This window comes from Trachurus trachurus (assembly GCF_905171665.1).
Source record: "Trachurus trachurus genome assembly, chromosome: 17".
In the NCBI taxonomy this organism is placed as follows: Eukaryota; Metazoa; Chordata; class Actinopteri; order Carangiformes; family Carangidae; genus Trachurus; species Trachurus trachurus.
The window spans coordinates 13,083,159-13,107,169 of record NC_139900.1 but is presented as its reverse complement, the minus strand read 5'-3'; the positions used below and the strand labels follow the sequence as shown (position 1 = coordinate 13,107,169).

Genomic DNA, 24,011 nt, shown 5'->3' with positions numbered 1-24,011 from the left:
CATTATCAACTATTTGACCATGTCTGACCGAAGCCCTCGAGGGGGAAGCTCCTCTGCCAGATGGCTTAGATTAGTATTCACAATCCCAAGTAGCTGTAGTCATCAGACAGAAGGCTAACATGTTGTTTCTAACAAAGCACAAAAGCCCGGGAGACCTCTCTCTGTGTGGTCATTTTGACACTCCGTGTCCAGAACCATCACCTAATCATTGCTACTGAATTGCAAATGGCCGACAGATGAAGCATGTTACAATATGACAAATTGAAAAGGGACCAACTACACCAAACTTACCTGCGTGCCCTGGTTTCAAAAACACATGTATAAAAACAACATAGTTTCTCTTAGCGGGGAACATACATGTCATAAATGAGTGGGAACATTTATCACGTCTCCGAAACGGCATGGTTCTAGCGAGAAAAGGCAGCCAGCCACCATGCAGTTTGGAAATGATTAAAATACTCAGCGTACGATGATGTCAGGATACATTTCTTTCACATCATGCAGCATGAGATGAATGCAACAAACATGTTCACCACCAACCGTGGAGGGGGACTCGAATCGAGACGAGGCCAAAAAAGAGAAGCGGGAGGAGGCGGGGCAGTGACATGTGGTAATACCGCCTCAGATCTCATGACAACACATCCCTCCAAGGTGTTTGCTCTGCTTGCTGAGCTCATCGCTGTCTGATTCAGCACTGACACGCACCTGCATACTAATGTCAGTGTCACCAATCTGTCAATCCGTCCGCTCTCCCATGGGAGAAAACAGAGCGAGCACTACAGGGATCTAGACGGTTAATGGTATGACAGTTGTCAAGAGCTGAAACACTAAAACTCCTAGAATTACTTCTAACTGGAACACTGGAGCATCTTCTCCGAGCTGATTTCATTGGGGTTTTTTTTACGGAGCAGAAGGGAGAGCGAAGCTGCCATAAGGCTGCAGGAACTCCTCAAGAGTTAAACATCTAATTGAATATGGGCTGTATTAGGCGCCCGGACACACAAACACTGAGACAGACAGCTGGTAGTTCCAAATGTATTCAGCTTGCCCCAGACGTCCACTATTTACCTCAGTGCTGTTGAGCGGAATCATGCTTTTACTCGGGGGAGAAGCATATGATTTCCATAAAAAGGGGTTGAAGCTTCCACCTTAACAATCTCGACCAAGCATCCTGTTCCCATGCTGGGGGGCAATGCTGCATAGGCTGTATGCAAATGCAGCCATTTCAATTTACATTGAGGCTGCATAGAGGAGGCAGGTAGATCCTCTTGTGGCAATGGTGGCCTTTAGTTTAAAATGCAATTCCTCACCTCTTTCTGCTGAAAAGCCAGAGGAGAGGCTGTAGCTGAAAGATGTTTGTTTCTGTGTGAATGTATGTGTGCGTGCGTGCGTGCTTGTGTGTGTGTGTGGGTTTGCTCATGAATGTGGTTCATTTCTAACAGTATAAGAAGATCCTTGAAAAAGCTAATTTGCAAGATAACACCTTGGACTGGCTTTTGCATTTTCATTCTCCTGACATCAGGGTTGGTGATCATTTGTTTGTTCAGGAGCAGACGGCAGACAGAACATGATCAGACAGAAAAACGTTAGGAAGAGACAAAAGGGGGCAGTGGTTGAGGGTGAGTTTGGTGCTAACAGCGTGAATGAACCCGGTGATGTGGCGTCAGGGGGGGGGAGAGGGCGGGGGCGGTGGTTGGGAAATAGGTGGTGCAGGGGTCTGATGTGGATGTGAAGGAATGGTGCGGACGTGATATTTTCCAACACACTTTATTTATCATCCTTACCTCTAATTGGTGTACCACCTAGGTGGGAGTAATTTCGATGCAAACAGGGTTGAGAGATAAGTTAGTAATCCACTTACAACAGTGGGAGAGAGAAAAAAACATGGCTTCTGACAGGCCACAGATATAATAAACTGATACATAGAAGCCACTTTAATGTGATAATGTGACAAAGTTTGTTGTACTACTGTACATGCTATGAAGCAAGTATAAATGTTGTACAAACCGACTGTAAACGTCACACACAAAAACAACACAGCCTGAGAAGGATCCCCTGTGCAAGGCCAACATTTAGAAACATAACGCTGCTGCTGCTGCTGCTTTTGTATTCTCAGACAACAGCTACACCCACATTTGTCCTTACATCACAGCAGCATTAGAACAGTATGCAATTTAAGCATTTTTGCCATTAAGCTTTCTAATTTAAGATAATCCCCACTCAACGCATTTATGCAGACGGCAGTTAGTGAAATGGGCAAGAGACATGAATGAAAGTCATACACAGTAAAAGAGAATAATGCACGCAAAAAGGTCATCAGGTCGAGAGGTATGAAACTAAAGAGAAGTTAGTACTGTATATTCTACAGAGTGGATGATTTGGATGGTGTGGAAAGATTGAATGTGTGTGTGTGTGTGTGTGTGTGTGTGTGTGTGTGTGTGTGTGTGTGTGTGTGTGTGTGTGTGTGTGTGTGTGTGTGTGTGTGTGTGTGTGTGTGTGTGTGTGTGTGTGTGTGTGTGTGTGTGTGCTCACTAAAAATTCAGTGAGTGTGATGCAATAAAATTAACTGGATGTGGTATTTCCTTTAACTGTGGCAACAAATTAATGTGCCTTTTCTTGCAATTGCAAATAAAAAATGGATAAATAAATAAATAATTTGGCCTAATTTCAGGTCATATGCAGTAATGTAAATCCTGATATGGAAGCAGATGTCAAGAGAAGGGTGGAGGATAAAAAAGAATTGTTAGTCTGAGGGCATTACATATCAGCACATTTCCAGGCACTCTCACTATATACGAGAAAGAAAACTAATTAAAAGTTTGTTGCTAGAAGTGAAAAAAGAAGAAGGCAAAAAAAAAATCACAGTTTTATGCACAATTTTATCCCTGCTATAAAAACATAATCATACAATTAAGTGGTTGTGTTACTATCTAATTTGGGGTAAATCTGTTTCTAATTCGGGGGGTTGCACTTGTAGCGGAGCCACAATTTAATATTGCAAGAAAGAACACGGACAGTCCGAGCGAACGTGCTCCAGTGACCTGTATTCAGCTTCCACTGGGCCGCTTTAGCGCCAGGCTTTTTCTGGAGTGGCTCTCATCTTTAATCTTTGAGGGCCTCAGACCTGCAGCCTGGCCTGACACTGTCTAAGTGAGGTAGATTTAGTAAGAAGTGACAGGACTGAACCTGGTCACAAGCCACTAATCTTCCCACCTTGGACCTTTATCATCTGATCCAGGTCAGACCAGCGCTGTGTTTATTTATCAAGTGGACTGATCCGGCGAACAGAGGGAACCTCATTGATTTCTTTCATTTTTTTTCTTTCCCTGAGGTTCAATACATCAGCTAATACATCATCAGCTGGCCTTGTTGTGACCCAGCTGCATGGTAAAGAGGGGATTAAGGATTATTTAATATGGAGAAAAATTCTCTTTCTGTACTTTGGAAGGTTACAAGCTCATGTATCACTGTCAGAGATGGCAGGAACAACTTCAGCCCAACTTCTGTGCTACTTTATAAGTGGCTGCAGCTGTTACGAGGAATAAAATCCTGTACGAACTCAGCCAACTAATCAAGGTGACAATGACAAGCTGAATAAAACTTTCATGTCCTTTGTGATGAAAGAGAATACATGAAGTCGTACATGACAACAAAGGGTTTTGTGTTTGCACATCATCCTCATGTCTAACCTGACTCATGTCTGTTGGCATTTAATGTCATCTTTCACCCTGCAACTTGCCACTGCTGTAAATTTACATGTTCCATATGTCATGTAGAGTAACATCTTAAAGAAATTAAATCAGATCAAATCAAATCAAATTGTACCTGAGCGAAGCTGTTTGATCCGCCCGTTGCTGCTGCTGATGTCCACAGGAAGCATGTCCTTGAACCAGGAGATCTCTGGGTCTGGGTTTCCACTGGCGGCGCACAGCATGGTGGCGGTTCTGGTCTTTTCAACCACCTTCAGTTGTGGACCCATATCGATGGTGGGGAAGCCATGGGGGATCTGGTTCTCTAAAAAAAACACAAAAAAATGAAGAAAAAAGAGGTAGATTTTCAGTATGGGCACGGACACAGAGCGAGACAGAAAATGTATAAGAAGAGGGGAAAAAAGCGTATTTACAGTACAAAAAGGTTCTCAGTAGCCGTGAGAGGTGTCGAGAGCATCAAAGCTATTGAACTCACAAGGACAGAGAAGAGGATGAAAGAGAGCAAATACGTTTCAGGTGCAACAGGCTAAACAGTAATCAGCACACACATACACACACACAAAAATTTTGTAAAAAAAACAAAAAACAGGAGAAGATACTACTGGGGATTGGTAGACGTGATGCTGATTTGGATTTCAAATTTGGCTGGGAAAAAAACAAAAACAAAAAAAAACCTGTCTCTGATTGATTATCATAGAAGGCTTATTACCCAGCACGGGGAGGCTCAGGTTTAGACAGAGGAAGGAGAGTTGCAATCTGCCTTTGGGTAGCCATGCATAAATGAGCTGCCTTAAGCTTAGCAAGCTAAACAAACCTATTTGAATAATCCAACTCATCATAATCAGTGTACAGGCATACCCATGACAACACATTAAGTATAATCCTTGAAGCAGAATTTTGGATCCATGAGGTGAAAGGTTGTTTTTTTTTTTTTGCAAATATGGATTGATATCGTGTCATGAGATAATATGGAGGTCTTCAACAGAGGTGAGCAAACTAGGAACACTTAACTCCTAACCCACTCTGATAGTCGGATTACACAAGGTAATACCTGAGTGTGTTGACTCTGGAGGAAGTCACGGAACATTAATTATCATCTCTTCCATAAGTGACATGAATTTGTGTGGTTACATGCCGCATAATGGCTTCACAATCAATATTTTGTCTCTTTAATGAAATATAACGTTGTATTTCTGTCGGAAACTGTCGCTATTCTGGACTAACTGCTTCAACCTGACCTCATCCTCGTAATAAATCCTAATTTAACCTCTTAACCCCTGGACAACCTTAATAAAGAGGAAACACGACAGCCCTTGAAAGGTCCAATTATCAGCTCGCGCTCAGACGTGGGATCTCTTTTATCTTTCTCCTCCTATGCTGATGCAGCCTTGTTGTGCTAATGAAAAGTGCTAATGGTTGTAACTCCTGTCCTTTGGTTGGATATGAGAAGCTACCTGCCTGCAGGTTCACAGTCTGCCAGGATGAAGAGATTAATACGAGACAGAGATTTTGGCTATTTAGGAGTGTTAAGAAAACTGTGCCCAGGATGGGATTTCAATATTACTCAAATAAAATTGAATGGCCGTGACAGAATGATCCACTCAATATTATCTAATGCCTACTTAAAAATACAAATGTTTCAAGGAGGTTTTATGTCAAGATGGATGAGTAGAGCAGTAAGTTGTTGTGGAACAAGGTATTTAACCTCCAACCACTAACACCGTCCTGACTACAAGGCTACACTGTGTCAGTCATTAGCTATGATGAATTATAAATACAGACACTGTTCTCTTCCGGGTAGGTGTAAGAAGAAACCCACCACATGGTATTGAAAAAAAAATCTACTACTGACTGCAGCTGAAGTAGTATCATTACGCTGTTTGATTCGATCAGTAGTGAGGCTATCTAACTGGAGATGGGATCGTTTGGCTTGTCGGAGTCCAAAATCCATATGTAAACATATATGGCTGGGGAAAGCATACGAGTATCGGTGTTTTTTTCTTTGTTCTCTGGTGGAGCAGTTTCTCCTCTCCTCCCTTCACCCTTGCGTTTGGCCGGCGGCCTGGATAGTCTCGTATTCAAATGTAGCTGACAGATCTCTGCATGCCTTCTTATCTCTGTGGCGAGGTTTACTTCCTGTCTAATGATACAGGATTCGTTTTTCAGACATCCCAACTGAAATCAGGATACCTCTACAAAAGAGACAACTACAGCACAATGAAATAATACCGTACAATTTGTCATTGTATGAATAATGGTAACCGTAGCGCCCTGTGTTCCTCTGTGGTTTGCTCTGTCTAACCTTCAAAGAGAAAGAGAAGGTACAGAGAGATGGAGAAAGGAAAAGAATCAAAGAGAAAAATACCTGGCAGGTACACAACCTACATATTGTTCAACATGTAATTCACTGAATATTTAAAAAAAAAAAATGGGAAAGTGGTGGCAAACGATGAGCAAAATAATACATTTCTCTGCGATTCTCCTTTTATGGTGCAACGTGGTAAAAGCATTGAGTTCTTCTAAACCTACAGGGAGCTAAACTCCAGCCTCGGCTACTTAATTCACTTAGAATATATTCTTAATGGCCACAGATCACCTGGCAGGAGGTCCCTTTGTGGCTGCTGACATGGACCCAGGTTCCTCATGTGTGCACTTGCAGGGGTGGGAGGTAAAGTTGGCGTGGGCTCCTGTGGTTGTGTTTGGGGACCCAGCAGCAGAGCTAAATTAAGTACTCAGCTAGTCTGTGCAATGATGCAGCAATACCAGATGGATTTTAGCAAACTCCCCAAAAATGCCTCTCATGGATTTTTTTTCTGTATTTATATCATTTAATAAGTTAATATAAGTAAAGGCATGTCAGTTTTATTTCCCAGGAGTATGCATGTACAAAATTTTAGCATTTAACTTTCAGATTATGTGTCAATCCGTCAGACAAATGATGAAACTGATGAACAATGACAAAAGACATGAATACAGAGGTGTATACTATGTTGGGATGAATCAACTGAACTGAATCCACTGATATCCATGTCTGTACATTTACTGCTTTTGATGTGCAGTGGACTTGATCTGATTTTCAATCAAGCGTGGCTATGGAAAAAAAAAAAAAAAGTGTATTTGTGTTTATCTCTCCAGCAGCCTCCCATGTTCATGCTTCATGACATGCACGCTGTTTGGACATGTAACACATGACCGTGCCCTCCAAAAATCACTCCATCTCTCAGACAGAAAATGGTGCAGCTTCCCCTCCGGGTCGAACATATTGTAACTATATCGCGGAAACTAATCGATTGAACGAGGCATGACACTGACCTGTCAATCAAACCTAGCCACTTACCTCAGGGACCGAAGAGAAGAAGACTGACAAGTCTGTCGTTCTGTATTTTGGGGTGAATTTTTAAAGATTTGATCCAATTCCTCCTGACTAACCTGCTGCAAAGCTTTCCGTCTGTAACATACAGACAGCCACAGAAACAACTGCCTTGTCTTACTGGGAGGGAAAAGGTACTTATGAAGTAGTGTTTGTGCAACTGAAGAAATAGCAGCACAGGATATTTCTGGCCAAACCCTCTTGTGGTGGCGCCTATGGAATATTTATGATTAGGGTTTATTGGCAAATGTTCCTGGGCTGTGAAAAATGCAAACCATTGGTAAAACAGGGTGAAAGACCCCAAAGGAGTTATTACACGAGTCAGCGGCTCTGTCGTATCAGGAAGCACAAACAGGGAATAATTTAGAAGGCAAACAGCTGCAGCAAAGCTTATACATGAATCAATCCCCTACTTCAGGGTAATGTTTGCCTTGTAGGTGAACTGTTGCTACAGAGTTGGATATTCCTTTCAAAAATGCGCCTGATTAGTGCATCATGGCTTCACTGTGTCACTTCCATCATGGGACATAATAGGAATGAATGGATGACTGGCCAGGCTGCAGCTACGGTAAATGTCATCTATTTCTCTTGCTCTTCTGTCCTCTGCAATGTTCTACGCCAACAGAAAACTAGATGGATTTCATTAGTATGGAAATGGAGAAAAAACTTTCAACTGTATTATATATTAAAATACATTTTATAAAAGAAATCAAAACTCACATCACATCCTCTGTTCTCTTACTATGTCAAGTTGTATGATTAAAAAAAAAAATCCACAGACAGCCATAAGATGACTCATCTTTTAGCTTTCATAACACCTAAAGAAAAAAACTTCATAAAATCTCTCGCAGACAGTTCAGACAGTTAGGATTATTTGATTTGTTAACAAAATGCTCGGTATATAAAAATCTGCAAAAACCACGCATCCTTCATCCATTGTAGCTTTCTAAAGTTGTCCTTGGCCTTTAAAAGAAGATGAAGGAGAAATTGAAAGTTCTGTCTACGCACTTATCAAAGATCTTGTTGAGCTATTGTGTAAAAATTTGAGCCCTGTCTGTCTATTCCTACTACTCCAACTCCTGCGGCTGGCCTTGTCTGCCAACTTGTCATCCCAGGAAGACAAAGACATGCCTTTGTTCAGTCCTCTTTAATTTGAAGGGAAAAGAAAGGGGATGGGGAAATTTGGAGAGAATCCAATGAAATAGTGCAGGCGATGCAGGTTGATGTTTGTCAAGATAGAGGGCATTTTTAATAAAAAGGCCCTCTTGTGCCGGAGTGTAATTCATCAAAAAAAAGGGGAGAAAAAAAAACAACAACTCCACTCCTCTGTCTAGTCCAGGCACGAAAATACGAATAAGACGAAAATCCTGAGATAATGTCACGTAGACCCTCCATTACGGAGATGAACAGAGCTGCAGAGGGGGAAAACAACAAGAAAAAAATACCAATGCCATGTGTGACATGTAAGGAGATTATTGTGTTCTACTTCTCGATCTTACTATCAAACTGGTGATTTATTTTGTGTGTATAGAATAAACTGAATGTATGCACGGGAACCATTTTACAGCAACTGATCTATTAAAATGTGGTAACTGTCTCGTACTGAGGAGTCCAATCTGTCTTAAACCAACGCTGCTTAATGAGACTTTCTTATGTTTATAAAGTGACTTGTGTGATGTTGTTTTTTCTACAACAAAAAGTAGGAAAAATTGCCTGGATTTGCAAATGAGGAAGGCCAGAGGCGACGGCGGTAACGTGTGAGAGGTAAAACTAGGTGCGCATGAACTGGTTCCACCATGATTTGAAAAGTAAATAGGACCATTGTTCTCTCAGCAGCCATTTATCACGCACAGAGTCATACTGCAATATGAGCCAGCTTAGCAGATGAACTTGTTTGCAGAGGTTATGGCGGAACGGTAGAAAAGAGAGGGCAGACGGGAAAGGCTTAATGTGGTTTTCTGATTGTACTACTCAATTAGGATAGCAGTGGGGGCCGTAACTATACACAAAAGGCATGGGGTAATATTGGCATCATCAATTGTAAAAAAAAAAAAAAAAAAAAAAAAAAAAAAAGAAGAAAAGAAGAACTAGTAATATGGTAATTAGCGAAATTAAGAAAACATGATACAGTAATCATGGAGTATTGTGTCAGGGAGGTGTGCCTCTGCTGCAACAGCCACAGGCAGGTGAGGTAAGATTTAGATGAGCGAAGAGAAGGAGAGAGAGAGGGAGAAAAAGTAAAATGGAGAGGAAGGGAGGAGAAGAGGAGGGGGCAGAGGAGGGGTGCATACCAACCTCCTGCCAGCTCCAATTACCAGTGTGAGTGGAGCGTGGCAGCTAGGGCGATGGGTCTAATCAGAGCCCTGCTGAAAGAGACCCGTCCCTGTCCTCCTGTCCCACTGGGAGGCTGCTGGAGCTCAATCCCACACTAACGTCAGCCAGCGTTTTTCCCTCAACCCAAACATACTCATCTCAATGGGGGAAAACACTCCAGACGCCCCATCCCCTTGATAACAGGGGAGCCCTGACATAGTGCCACCAGATACAACAGTTCTGCATAAAAAATGCCTGCCTCATTTCCATCGCAGTGTGCCCCCGTACCTCCTTCCTCCTTATATTCTCAAGTGCATAAAGTGGTGAATGACATGTTCTGCCATGAATGTTTTAAGTGAGGGGTCTCGGCAGAGAAAGGCTCCAATACAGTCATGAAACATACGGGGGAAGCATATGTCTAGGAATATTCATAAGAAAACACGTCAGAGTGTTGTGTGTGTGTGTGTGTGTGTCAGTGTATATATACGTATACACTGCCCACCAGCAGCTCACCGCATTCTGCATCAATAGTTAATCTAATTCAACGTCAACGTGTGCCATCAAGAATTAAGGTGATACAGTGAGACGCTCTTAAGTTATTTAACTTATACATCTGAGCTGATCTCAATTCAAGCAAGAAATAAAAGGCCTTATGATCTCTGTGTGTGCCTGTTGCCAAGTGATGGATGACAACAATTAAAGGTGATGTCTCCTTTGATAGTGCGAACCAAAGAACCACAGTGGCAACACAGCCACTTGCCTCATGAAATATTACTGCTTTAAAATCTAGCCTTTTAAATGTACATCAGTGCACTGTCTTTATAGGTAAAAGGAGTTTATATAGTTTTAGAGGATATGAAGTCCATTTTAGTGTTTTATTCTCCAGTCTGTGAGGAGGTACAGCATTTAGGTCAAAAAGAACCTATTTATTGTAAATTGTGAGGCACTTGCACTTCAAAGATTGCAGACTGTATGTTTCATGTGTTTGACTGATAAACCCTTTTAATTATTCACCTTTCTGCCAGTCCAAGCTGTGAGGGAAACTAAATATAGAGCAATAAGTGTTGTCTTTGTCCCGACTGGTCTGGAGTCAATCTGGCACTGAAAAGCAGACGGGGCCGTCTGCAGAAACAAAGCGCATGGCCCGCGGCTGTCTCTAGCCAAGAACACCGTCAAGCCAGACATTTGCATCTGCCTGAGACACGGAAGTGTGTGAGAAGTGTCGGCGGCAGCGGGAGGTGCAAATAGAAAGCCAAAGCTAACATGAGCTCCGCTGAAAGAGCTCCATGAATAGTTGGATTGCTGATGGTGTGTAAAACATTCAGCAAGTTCACTTGGAAAATGTTTAACTGCCAAGGATTTATGGGGAACAAAAAGGTAATGGTGGTGTTACACTCTGTTGGACAGTGAGAATGGTTATCCATTAATAAATCTGGACATAACAGCATTTCCATTTACAGTAACAGTTGACTGTTAGAGCTGTTACTTATGAACATTTCTTGAGGCTCAGTAATTGCATTTGTTTGATAAGTATGGCAGTTCTTGGAGGTGCTACCTTCTGAAATCCTGGGCCATTAAGGCAGTGACTAATGGGCCCCACAGAAAGGCAGTCAGACCCGGCTGGTATTCATGTAACTGCCTCTGTGCTTTTGACTTGCAAAACATCGGAGGGCAAGGAGTTTTCTCACATGTTCTGCCATGAAGGGCATGTGAGCGAGACCCTCCTGCTCTTCAGAGAAATACTAGCTGGCACAACTCCCACTGCAGAGGTCTCCTCAGCAGGGATGACACGGCACACCCCGACATCAAAGACCCGGCAAGGAGGCCATTGATGTAATACTGTTGTAATGACATGAAAATGGTGAAAATCTCCATGGAAAAGGATCCAGAGACAGAAAAACAAAGACAACAAGATGCCAAATTCTTGCAAGAATTCTTTTCCACAGACGGACCCGAGTCGAGTCGAGTCGAGTCGAGTCGGTGCGGACGGTGACGTAGCTGACGACTGCACAAGGGGCTTGTTATTGGGCAGATAAGTCTATTTACTACAGTTAGGATTAGGCAGCAGGGAAATGAATGAAACGTGCATTCAAATACGTCGGCACATCTTGTCAAGCCTGTTGTCTCTGGCACGCTATCTCTTAGACCAGGTGTTATGGTAGTTGCTATGGAGATAGCAGCCCATCAAACAAACACTCCCCGGGACATATGAACCGCACGCACAGACACACCTGTGCGCAGCGGACCATCACAAAAACACAGCCATAACAAAAACACGGCTAATGTGGCTGTTAATACGTGGTGGTATCAGTGCGCTGTTATTCTGCTGTTTATCCAAGTGTACTTGGAGTAAAAGACTGTAATGCATGCCATGACCTTTGAAATAATACACTTTTTTGTCTGGCTGAGCAGAACATTTGGCCTTACTTCCCCGCTTACGGACAGATAATCAATAACAGTCATCTAATACCCCCCCTTTACCCCACCACCCGCCTCCACATACACACAAACACGCGCCACGCAATTCTTTCCCCTCCTCCCCCCTCTTTTTTTATCATTTCTCTCTCTCCACTTTCCTATTTATCTCTACTTCTCCCTCCTTCTCCTATCTGATATCATACTTCCACTGTCGTCAGTATGATGTACGGCCCTGCCAGATGCCCCGCGCCTGTTATTTATGCTGCGGCGCGCTGGTTAGTACATAACCGTGGCCTCCGACCCATTACTGCAACCCAGGGGTGGTCTTCTGAATTCACATGGTTATGCTGACCGAGTCACCTTGTGGGACAGGCACGGCTGCACAGAATCACATCCTCCATTAACTACGCTATATGAGTAGCACAGCTGTAGGCTTTCATTTTGAGATTACAGCTCTACTTCTTGCCTTGTGGTCCTACTAACAGGAGTTTGATTGAAGACCCTTGAGATTATGGTATTACGAAGTACACGGTTTGTGGTTTACTACTCATTTTAATGTAACTGCCTCTACGATGGAAAAACCTCAGGGCTCATGCTACATTTCTGTGGTAATGCGATGTGGCTAATAAGGCAGGTTATTCCTCCAGGTGTCTTGAAAAAAAAAAAAAAAAAGAAGAACAAGGACAGGTCCAAAAATCAGGAAGCGTGACCATTAATGAAATGGGTCTACAAAAGGAAGCGGAGCGGCGGTTTGCAAATAAATGAATTAATTGATCCTCTCCACAACTCAAATTAATCATCGGCAGAGCTTTATTGTGACATGTTTAGTGTAATTACGGCAGATAGGATGGCTTTTATGAGTTCTGAGAAAGGCAGTGGATGTAGTGGAATGTGGCAGGTTCTGTTAATTAAATCCTCACTGACTGGGCTCCTGTGACAGCCTTTACTTATTCTCTCAGTCAGAGATAATGAATAATACACAGAGTCTGTGAGCCCACGTCGACAGCCTCAACTTTGATTATGTAGGCTGGTTTGCATAAGTGATAGGTGTTCAACATTATCACAACGTTGGCATGACCTGCTGACCGCTCACTTCAACACAGGCAAGCTGCCAGAGTTTTTTGTTAGTGCTGGTTAATATTAGCAGACAGGCACAAGAAACATGATCTTTGACCAAACAGCCGTCACAAACCTCTGATCACAGAAAGCAGCGATCTATACGACAGCCCTAAAACAGCTGAACGTTACATTGTGGCCATTTTCTGTAGCTGGTTTGACGATCGCCGTCTTGGTTCTACCCCCGGCCTGAAAACTGCTTTCGCCAACAGTCACAGTCAATAAACGGGTGACCACAAAAGTTTAAAAGGTTCTGCTTTTACCTTACAAATAATAAAAGAGCAAGTAAGTGCTCTTAACTATTGAACAAGCCTCGACAGTGTGAGTGTTTGGCAGGGCAGACCCGAGTCTCAGCTTGCTTGTTCGCTCAACCTTCCCTTGCAAAACAGGTTAAAAATATTGATGCAGATGTAATGCTGGAGTGGAATCAACAGCGCCTTTGACAGCTGTAAGCGGAGACCAATCAAGTACAACCTTGGAAAACACGGCTTAGCAGCTTGGACAAAATGGAAGTATGCCTCTTAAACACGAGAAAAATGTCAAGCTTGAGGCCAAGCTGTAAGGGTGATAGTGAGTCAAGCCGCCCCCCCAACCCTCAGCACCACCTTCTATGGCCCAGTGGGTAAGCCAAGAGGGCTCGGTGTGTAAATGTGTGAGGAAACGGGGTCAGGGTGAAAGGACTCCCATTAGCCAGCTCATTGAGTGTAGGTATTAGAACCCCCCTGACATGTAGCGGGCCCATCCATCCATAGCCATTCAGGGCCTGGGGAGCCGTTGACTCATTGGCCTGCAGAGCTATAAGGTGGACCTTGCTCTTTACCTGCAGGGGTAAAGGCCCCAGGCTCCATTATTAACAAATTGAAGGAAAGAAACATTGCAAGTGCTTTTTCTTTTCTTTTCTTTTCTTTTCTCTTCTTATATTATGTTATACTCTGCAGTGCCCATGTGTTTGCATACTTTTATTCTTGTAATAGAAATAGTAGCAAAATGCGAGGGGATTATCCTTTGATTATATTTGAATTAGATAGATACACACCTAGTGATGAATAGCTGTAGTTTTGATGACACAGTAGAAGTGATGTGTTACCTTGGTTATTTTTGAGGTAGTGTTGATTGAATTTATGAGGCTGGCCAAAAGATTAGAAACACTATTAAAAATTAATGCACTTCAGCAAATTAAGTGTGGTCTAAAAATGACAGTAGAGAGAAAACAATTTTCAAAAGCTGTTAAATTAGATTTTTTAATTGTTTACCATTGTACAGGGATTTCTATTTTTCTAATCTTTGGTGTGGTATGACTCATGAACATAGGCAGACTTTTGCTGTTGCCAACATCAAAGCATGTGCAATGAACTCATCTCTACTTAAATACACAATGCAGTGTGTAATTATGAACTAGGGCTAATAATATAAACCAACTGTCAGATATCTATGAAATCAAAAGTCATTTTACTCGACGCCATGTCCATAATCCACATTTAGCTCAAGTATTTCCACTACACAATGTCAGATTCAATATGGGTTCTTTCTGTGGTAATTTGTTGTAATGAGTTCTGTACATTTTCAAAAACAATTTCTGCCTTTATCAGCAGCTCAGTAAATTATATTAGACATTCCAGCGCAATTCTGACTCCCAATTCATGTTACAATGGTTTTCTTGTGCCGTGCAGAGGAAATTGAATGTAACAAACCTTCTTGTTATGTGTTGAATTTGAAAAACACAGAGGGGGGAACAGGTCCAAGCTGGGCATAAACCACTTTTAACTACAGTAAGAAAAAAAGAACAGCATGAAGCAACGAACAAGCTGATAAAATACAAAACAAAAACTGTAGCTGTCTGCAGGGTTCACAATGCTCAGGTGTTAAGAAGTAGTTAACTTGTATTTGACCCCTTCAAATATCAATATGATTCATGAGCACATCTGTGAGTGGCAGTTTCCATCACCCTCTGTGTTTTTATTCACGTAGACCGCTTAGATTCTTGGAAAACTGTTAATGGATCTCCACATTCATATGCCTGTCTCTATCTCTCTCTGATAGCCTCTTGTCTGGTTTAGAGTGAAGCATGACACACAATAAAAAATATTATAACAATTCCTAGTTCAGATCATCAGATAGGTATATATTAGATTAAGATATAGATTCAATTAGTCAATGGCCTGGCACCTCACTCACTACTCGGAGGGAGGAAGGAAGTGTGTCTGTCCAAATGTACACATGGTGAAACACAATTGGTTATCACAGCGGACATGCTCTTACAAATAAGTGTTTTGTAAAATCTCTAATTTAATAACGAAAGCCTGTTGTAGCTGTTTGTGGCAGTGGTTTGATAGCAGATGTCAATTTATGGATATCACTTTCTGTTCCTGACAATGAGCAGATATTAACAGATGCGTATGTCTTGTCACATCTCCAATATCTTCTGAAACCCAGAGATGACATCCAGATGAGGGGTTCAATATAGCCTGACAATCAGCAGTGGCCGTAAATTCGAGTTTAAAACAGTGACAGGCGGCCGCTCTGCTCGAAATAAACGTATGACAGCAGCCAGACACGACGGGGTGACGTCCAGTACAGTTCTGTAATAAAGGCGACTTGCTGGGCAGAAAATAACGTTAGAGAAAAGATAATTTTTTACAGCTATTGCTTGTGATGTTACCATGGATACTACACATGACGTATTATGAAATGTTATACTGCGGTCTCCAAACAAAGGCAGTATTCACTGCAGAGATGCTACAAGACAATGGTGAAGGATTCGGTGTCAAAGTGAAAAAGCGCCTATGTGGCAGCGTTTTCGGTTTTAAACTTTGTGCCAGAAGGGAACCTGATGAAATTAATGAGGTTATCTCTGCGAACTTTGTGTGATGAAGGTGGCAGCATCCGGAGGTAACACTTCTAATCTACAGATATTGAGCCGACACATGTCTTTTCTTGGTAAAAATGTCTGGTGTAATCTGTGATGCCGGTGATGTCACTCCGTTTATTACCCGGCGGGAAAATTTCCAAACTGTGGCATCCCTTACATAATTGATTTAAGTCTACCAAGAAGAAAGGTTTTGATGACTTCCTCCCCCCCAAAAATAACACACAGGGGTTGATATCAGCACCATCAGTGAAACAGATAATACTAACGGGGAATTTCATCAACATTCATTTTGCCATTTTCTTGCTCTGGCTTTTTTTTTTTCTTCTTCTCTTTTACCTGGGAGTCTGAGTAAATGTGTTTTCTACTCTGATGAGTTAAAGCACCCTTTGAAAATCAGGAGCCCACTTAAAGCAATACTTACCTTTCTGGAACTTTTGCACATTTATTTGTCTAAGTTAAAATGCTATTAATAATCTGATGATACATTAAAATGTAAGAGAAACCCAACAGGATTAAAAACTCATCATTTTTTCATTCTCATATAATTCTGAGAAAAGTCTGACCAATAATATTATTCGGTCCGATTAATAAGATTTGACGAGCGACCGAACCTACTTAATATGTAATCACTTTGTGCACCCCTCTCCTCCTCTCCCCCCTCCCGACCAGGAAGAACGCTTATTGACACAGAGCAGTAGCAGGACATGAGCAGAGGAGACTAGAGTCACAACACACAAGAAAGAAGGTTTTTGGAAATAAATCGTTTTTTAAAAGACCAATAACTGCAGCCGCAGCTGGTCGTGGAGTTTCATGTCTGATATTGTAACGTTGATAGTGATCAGCCCCGAGTGATACGTAAACACAGGCAGTCAAAAGCATCCAGTGCTAACGGCTAGGCTACTGTTAGCTCCCTTAGCTCTGTGAGTTCTCAGCGGTCCAGACCCGGTTGAACTCCGGACCGGCGCGGCTCGACTCGGCTCGGTCTGGATTTATTTTCAGCCTGAACCAGTGCATCAGGTGGCGCTGCCGCCAGCCCGGCTCGTTGAGAACTGTAATCTCTAACAATCACTTCCCCTGCGTCTCCAGTAGCAGTAGGCTAACAACAGTTTATTATAAAACTCATCAGTCATCATCACCGAGTCCGTTTATATGGTTTAAAACTCCGGTGTTGTGTTTGTTTGTGTTGTTCCCGTTTCACTCGCGTTCCTGTTCTGTTTACCGTTGCCATGCCAACGCATGCAGCGGGGAGGGAGGGGGCTCGTGGAGATGCAGGAGGAGGGTGGGACTTGTGAGGGAGGTGGAGCTGTTGATTTTCAAATGTTTGTGCTGTGCTGAGTGAAATGCCAGATCGGTAAGTATTGCTTTAAAGCAGGATAAATATTTCCCAGCATTAGCCTTTTCTCAAAACATGATGTTACATTTTCTTTTTTTTCCACAAGTGGCTGGGGTTGTGGGATAAAGGGATAAATTAGAGAAATGTAAATCCACTGTTGAATCATTAGGACGGTCTTCAGATGTGTTTGGAGGTTTTAATACAAATTACAGGCAATCGACAATTTACAAAGTGGTGGGAAGCAGCAAAAAGCTCAGTGATGGAGTGACTTTTAATGCACCATCCTAATTCACCAACAGTAAAAAACAAAATGTGACTACATTTTCCAGTAATTCCCACAATATTAAACATTTCCTATCTGTATTATTTTGTTCTATTCATTGACCCCTCTGCCTCCTTCTCTCTCTCTCTCTGTTCTCTCTGTCTGTCCCCCCTGAGGCCATAGACGTGATCAGCACTGACGCTGCAGACATACCAGACGTCGCAGTCTTTACACATTCAGCCTGCCAAAAGCATGGAGCAATTGATGGACAAGTACAGACGATAAAATGTTGCCTCAAAGGAAGAATGAATCCATCCAGATGTCTCTCATATAACATGAAGAATGTAGTGTCCAATGTCACGTCTCATGGGACACGTCAAGCAATCAGGGTCAGTTTTGGTTGATAATTGAAAATGTGAACTTATGAATTATTTTAGCATGTCCATCCTGAATTATTTACCTCCACATTGAAGATTATAACCATTAGAGAGCATTTGTATTTTTTGAAAATGTGCTCCTGGCTGATTTTCTTTTAATGATAATTTATTGATCACAAACAGAAACCCCTACAGCAAAATGTCAGATACACAAAATGCTGACAGATATTCTTGAGGCTTTAATGTCTAGTTGAAGGACACTTCAGCAGAGTGGTTGCTGCTGATTAAAACCATATAACAGCGCCGCCACCTCTGAAGACGTGTGTGCAGGGACGCGGAGGCGCCGTTTCTGGGTCACCATAGCTTGATGCTTATGTAGGTTGAGACTTGCACACCTTTAAAATCTAACTATTTGTCTGTATTACTACGGTATATACTATACATTGAAGAAAATGGCTGGCTGAGAGGGGAGCATGTCTGGTAGCTATGGTTTGGTAAAAAATAAAGAAATTATCAATACTTTTTTTATTAAACTTATTTTCTTGTCGACCTCTGTTGTGATCGTTTGGGTGATTTTCCAGGGCAACATGTTTCTGTTTGTGTTTCTTCTTAATTTCCTGTCAAAGCGGAAGAGGAGTAAACACACTGTAATCGGGACCAACCTAAAAACCTATTTGTCCTCCTTTTACAAGTCCTTGGAGGTGGGGGGGGTGCGAGGATGCAGATTGGGTGGCCGGCAGAGTGATTTCACCCTGCCATATTGTGTAAGTCCTTGAGAGAAGCATGCAAAGACAGATGCAGTTTGTATCTGTCAGCCTGGATATGATCTACGACGCCGGGCCTCCAGCCAGCAGATGGTGGGAGAAATTAAATCTGTGACACAGACCGTCACAATGGAGCTCAGAAATACAGTAGGGGAGGTTCACCTGTAGATAGGTGTGTGTGATTGTGTGTGTGAAGGGAAGCATGTCCCTGCACAGCTCTGTGTGCGTGCGAGTAGGTTCCTCTGTTTTTCTTATGCATGTTTTGACAAATAACAGTCCTGTCCTAAAATGGAAGCCAAACCTGTTCTGCCAAAACTAAACCCCAAAGCTTCACGCCCCGACACCATTTGTCATCAACAACCTGCAGTATTTAATGCTAAACATGAACTGACCTCTCACCTTCTTCAACAGTATGAGGGAACAGCTATTAAAAAATGGCAGCATGAACATTACAGAAACCCACCAGCACTCAAAGAGTGAATCAGAGAGAGTGAAAAAGTAATGTGGGGGAATGGCAGTTACACAACAGACCTTATTTTGGTCATTGTGGATGATTTGAATAGCGCAAAGGAAAGGAGAGGATTAAGTTGTCGGAGAAGCAGGGCTCGGTATTAAATCATTCCGATATAGCTTCTGTATGTATTTATCTTGCCCGGGAAGAGGAGCAATGAGATTTCTATGCTGTTTATTCAGTCAGGTTTGTTGTCCGCACTTGCCTGGCTCCTGAGATATTTATTACTGGCATTGTGTCGCAGTCATTTTCTGCCTCTGCACCAGGGACTATAATGCATGCCAAGCAAATAAAGGCCTTTTCTAACCGGTGAGCCTGTAATTTGTTTACTGCCACCAAACACAGGGCTACTACTGTAAATACAGTCAACACAGAAAAGCTGAGACAGTGCATTAAATTCCATTTTGAAAATTTCCAAACTGTGTTCAAAAACGGATGAGTTTCAACACTGCGGTATAATTATGGCCTCTATTCCCATCTTAAAATCAGAGAGGCGTATAATGGACTCATATGGCAGAACTCTATTAAAATTACAAGGAGCTGTATCACTCTCAAGTTTGATGTTTGACATGTTTTCACCAAGCAATAGGACTATTTTCTTTTCAACTGCTGGAGCTTTGAATTCTTGCATATTTCTCGCTTGACCTTTCCAAAAAATTACTTCTTTTTTTTTCCTGAACATTACATGTTCAGAAAAGAGTTGCCAGGGAACTTCAAATGAGGTGTGCAGCTGGTCTGAAGGAGAACCTTTCTAATTCACACTCTGACAGCAAAGGATTCCAGTAATGATGGAGCTTTTGATCTGGCACCATTAGATAACATTCCTCCGTTCCAGAGACAGGGCCGCTGTCTCCCAAAAGACAAGAGACTGTTCTCCAGCACAGGAGAGAAGTCACAGTACACCTAGTTTCTGAGAGATCTTCTGGAGTCACAGAGAGCTCTGCAGCCGTCGCTTTGACGTTTTCGTGCTTGTTTTAGCTTTTTATTTTGGAAGAACTTAGTTGAAACTATTCCCAGAGAAACAGCAGTGGGTGAACGTAAGCAGATAAGGGTCAAGAGACTTTCACTTTCCTGGGATATTTGATTACTGCAACCACTTTGGCTGGAGTTATGAGTTCTCGCTTTCAACACTTTGTATTCTTGCTTTTGAAAATGCAGAGGTAATTCAGGCCAAGCTGCATTTTGAGCCATTTTTGTTCTCATGCCATAAAAGGAAATAAAAGCAGCGTTTGTGTTTGCACAGCGTCTTTCCTCTGTGATATGTGGCCTCCAATTAAATGTTTGTGTTGAATCCGCTCGCAGAGAATCTTACGTATTTTATTTGGAAAATATGACTTATTATTTCTAATCTACAAGTCACAGTTTGTCTCTGACCTTTCCCAGGAACTGCCAATGTTGCAACTCCCTGCTTGCTGATAGAGTCCAATTAAAAGCATGATGCACCTTTTAGGGTTTTGCTTGAAGCCATTTCATTAGAATTTGGTGCTGGTTCTGGACAAACCGGTCGACTTGCATTTGAGAAAACAATCTCTTCATCCCCTGCACCACAGAGCCCCATCAGTTTTATCATCACCATTAGTGTCGTGACATGGTTTTGACACCACCTTAGTCATTTCTTGATCTGAGTCATTGCATTTTACATGCTCATCAAATGTTAACAGCGATGGAAATATGAACTATTGCCTTGACACAGAGAAGTGGCGGCGCAGTGCTTTTAAGACTGATGTTGTGAGCAGAGATGTCTTTTCTGGCCAGCGGTAGTTTATTTCATACATCACCGAGACAAGCACCATTTACCTGGACATTTACTAAGGCAGTTCAATTCAAGAGGGGCGCTCAAGGTCAGAACATCGGCATCGTTACCCAAGTAATGAGTCATTGTCCCCTCTGGTCATCTCTCTATACTACTACCCTACACGTCACAGCCACGCCACACTGTCCACGCTGTTTAACAAGAGAGAGAGAGGGGGAACAGAGCAGAGCGAGGGGTAGACACGTAGGAATAAAAATGATAGAGACAAGATGGGAGAAATAAAAGTAAAAGGGAGGAGAAAAGAAAGGAGCATGAAAGAGCGACGGCAACAGTGTTTCTCCATCATACCTCCCCCTCTGGTCTCAGTGTAGTTTGCATCATTATTTAACCATACAGGTCAGAGCTGCACACGGCTGACTGACTCCCTCACTCTCTCTTACACAGAACAAGTCGAGGCAGGATTGCACATTCGATAAGTCATTTTGCATGTAGACCATGATCCAAAGCATTAGAGAGTAGGAGATGATTATAGACAAGGGTCTGAAGAAGATGTTGTTGAAACAACAAAAAGGAGCACAGCTATACTTTTCATTCTATCTTTCTGCCTTTGTATGTGTGTGTCTCTTTTTCACGCACACACACACACACACACACACAATGAAGAATGGCTGAGCTGACTTTGGGTCTGTATGTAAGTCTCAGAGGAGTGACCTCTCAGGCGGGGGCGTGAGAACCGCCACGAACAAAGAGCGGGGCTGTTACAGCGTGACAGAATTACAGAGTGACTCAAGACTCGTGTCTGCGAAAGTGCTAAAGCCCGACTTGGCTGACGCTCGAGCGTGCGCTTTAGCGGCTCCATCCACGCAGGTGAGCGGCGGGCTAAACTGTGCGGTGACAGCCTCGGCTCTCCATCCTCTGCTCGGGTTAAGTAAAAGAGAGCGAGACCATTCCTCAGCAGATAGACATAACGTCTTGGGTGGACATAAATCCGCAGGTCCGGCGTGACAAGCGCATTAATCTATATACCAGCTGAATTCTGCAGTCATTATTTGACAGCAACACCAGCTCTGAAAGTGCAGGAACTGCCAGTGAAGTAAACTTAAAAATATAAAGTGTGAAAGATCGCTGTGTGAATCACTTTTTTGACACGGCACATGTTTTCATGCTAAGAGATGTTCCTCGAAGGGATTCCTTCAAGTGGTGTTACATAAGAAGATGGCAACACTGACAAAATTGAAATTAATGTAGATGCACTGAATTAGGTGAAAAAAAAAAATCACAAGCAAGTGATCCAGACACTATAATGCACTTCAAAAACTTGGTATTTTCCTCAAAAAACTGCATTCGTCCTTTGAGCACAATGAAGGCATCAGTAAAGCTGCAGTGTGACTGTCATAATCCATATTTTGCAGGATTGGCATAGCAAAATTAGGAGCCAGTATATGAAATAATCATAATTAATGCTCGACCTTCCTTTGCTTTGCTAAAACCTATAATCCAGATCGACTTAGTGGTATAATGACTCCACCATTCTCACTGCCTCTCTGGGTGGGGGTGCTCAATGCCTTATGACAACTTCATGGGGATGTAAAGTCTCGTGCACTTTAAGTCATGATGGGGAGGGAGAGAGAGAGGAGGGAGGGGGGGCTTTTCTTTTGAAATGAAAAACAGCAAGTTTTTGCTCATGAAGTCATTTTCTCAACCTTTATCCACTTGGTGAAGGTTGAGCGAGCCAAGTGTGTGTGTTTTTTTTTTTTGTTTTTTTTAGCAATCCTCAGCTTTATTTTTCTTTACACGTTCACACCTGGAGAGCTGCATGCTGTTTTTCAGTCACTTTCTTCAGATTTCATCATTTGGTCCGAGATTCGACACAGCGATGCCGTTGACGCGACACGTGACTTCTCAAACCTCGGGGCTACCGCCGGCCCATTAAGGGGGCGGATCATTAGTCTCCGTCTGTTTCGTGCTGCCCCGGTGTTTTCTTGTGTAGCGCTGCTGATATGAACTTGATGTATCGCTCGGGTACAAACAATAGTCTAAAAATAGAGCCCGACTGATGATAATACTCTGTGAGGTGTGTGTGAGTGTTTTTGTGTCAGTTAATATGCATGAATGTGTGTATGGTTGTGTGTCTGTGTGCATGTGGGAGCTTTGTCCAGCACATCCTCAGGGTTGAGGATGAGCAGAGTCAAGGAGTTTCTTTTTGATTAAACTGGATGTGTAGTTGAGCTCCTCACCAGCCTCTGTAGTTACGTTAACACACAAACACCTCTCTATTAAAAAAAACCCTTTTGTTATCTGATGTATCCTAATGAACTGTTCACTGTGACTGTCAGCTAGACTCCATCAAATATACTGTTAAGTGTACGTCTGACTGATAGATGTAATTACAACAATTCCAATTGCTCATATTTGCACTTGAATCTGCACGATGATATTTTCATGCAATGATGGGCAGAAAAGACTCAGAAATATCACAGCAACAAGCCGTTACACTGAATCAGCTTATCATTATCAGTTCTGGCAGATTTCTTGTTTCCAACACATACAAAACAACTTGGCATTATCCTGCTGGAGTCCTGCTTTCGGAAATAAATATCTGTCTCTCGTTGCTTTGCCAAGGGTTCAACAAAGACTTCAACTTCACCAGTCACTCGTTTACTTTGGCCGTCTGCCATTCCACTCGGAGCAGGTAGCGTAGAGCTGGCTTGCTGGAGCTTGTGGGCTGAGAGCAGCTGTCCACAGCTTTTTTTTTTTTCATTGTTTTGGTTTGTGAGACCAAAACAACGAGCTCCAAGTGGCTCACCTCTGCATAGACGTGCAGACTCGGGGAGATGATTATCATAGAGTATTGCTTCACACACTTTTGAAAAGGTGTGTGGTATGAAAACAAAATAGTAAGTGGTAAGTAGTGAACATTTTACTTTTTTATTTCAGTGTGAATTAAAATAATGTGTAATATCTGTTGTAGTTAGGTTCAAGCTAAATCAGAGACACGTTTAAGGTGTGGATATTTTTAAACGACACAAAGTGTGTGCTGTGAAAGTGCAGTAGGAAAGCGTCCGTCGTACGGCCTGTGTCTGTCTGCAGCTACAACGCTGAGCGAAGTATCACAGAGAGAAGACGACTTCTTGCACAGCACATCTGCTGCTGAGAACAGTTGCTCACTGTTGAGTAAGACTCTTGCCTGTCTCTCTACACCACTTTCTGAGGAA

General features: G+C 42.4%; 1 protein-coding gene across 2 annotated transcripts in view; it reads right to left on the bottom strand.

Moving 5' to 3' along the window:
- The window catches only part of ptprfb (protein tyrosine phosphatase receptor type Fb), a 174,055-nt gene that overhangs the window by 74,236 nt on the left and 75,808 nt on the right, over positions 1-24,011 (bottom strand). For both annotated transcript variants that reach the window (XM_083991830.1, XM_083991829.1), the window contains exon 5: positions 3,826-4,014. In XM_083991830.1, coding sequence (XP_083847956.1) covers positions 3,826-4,014 — 189 coding nt within the window. The remainder of the gene's footprint in view (positions 1-3,825; positions 4,015-24,011) is intronic.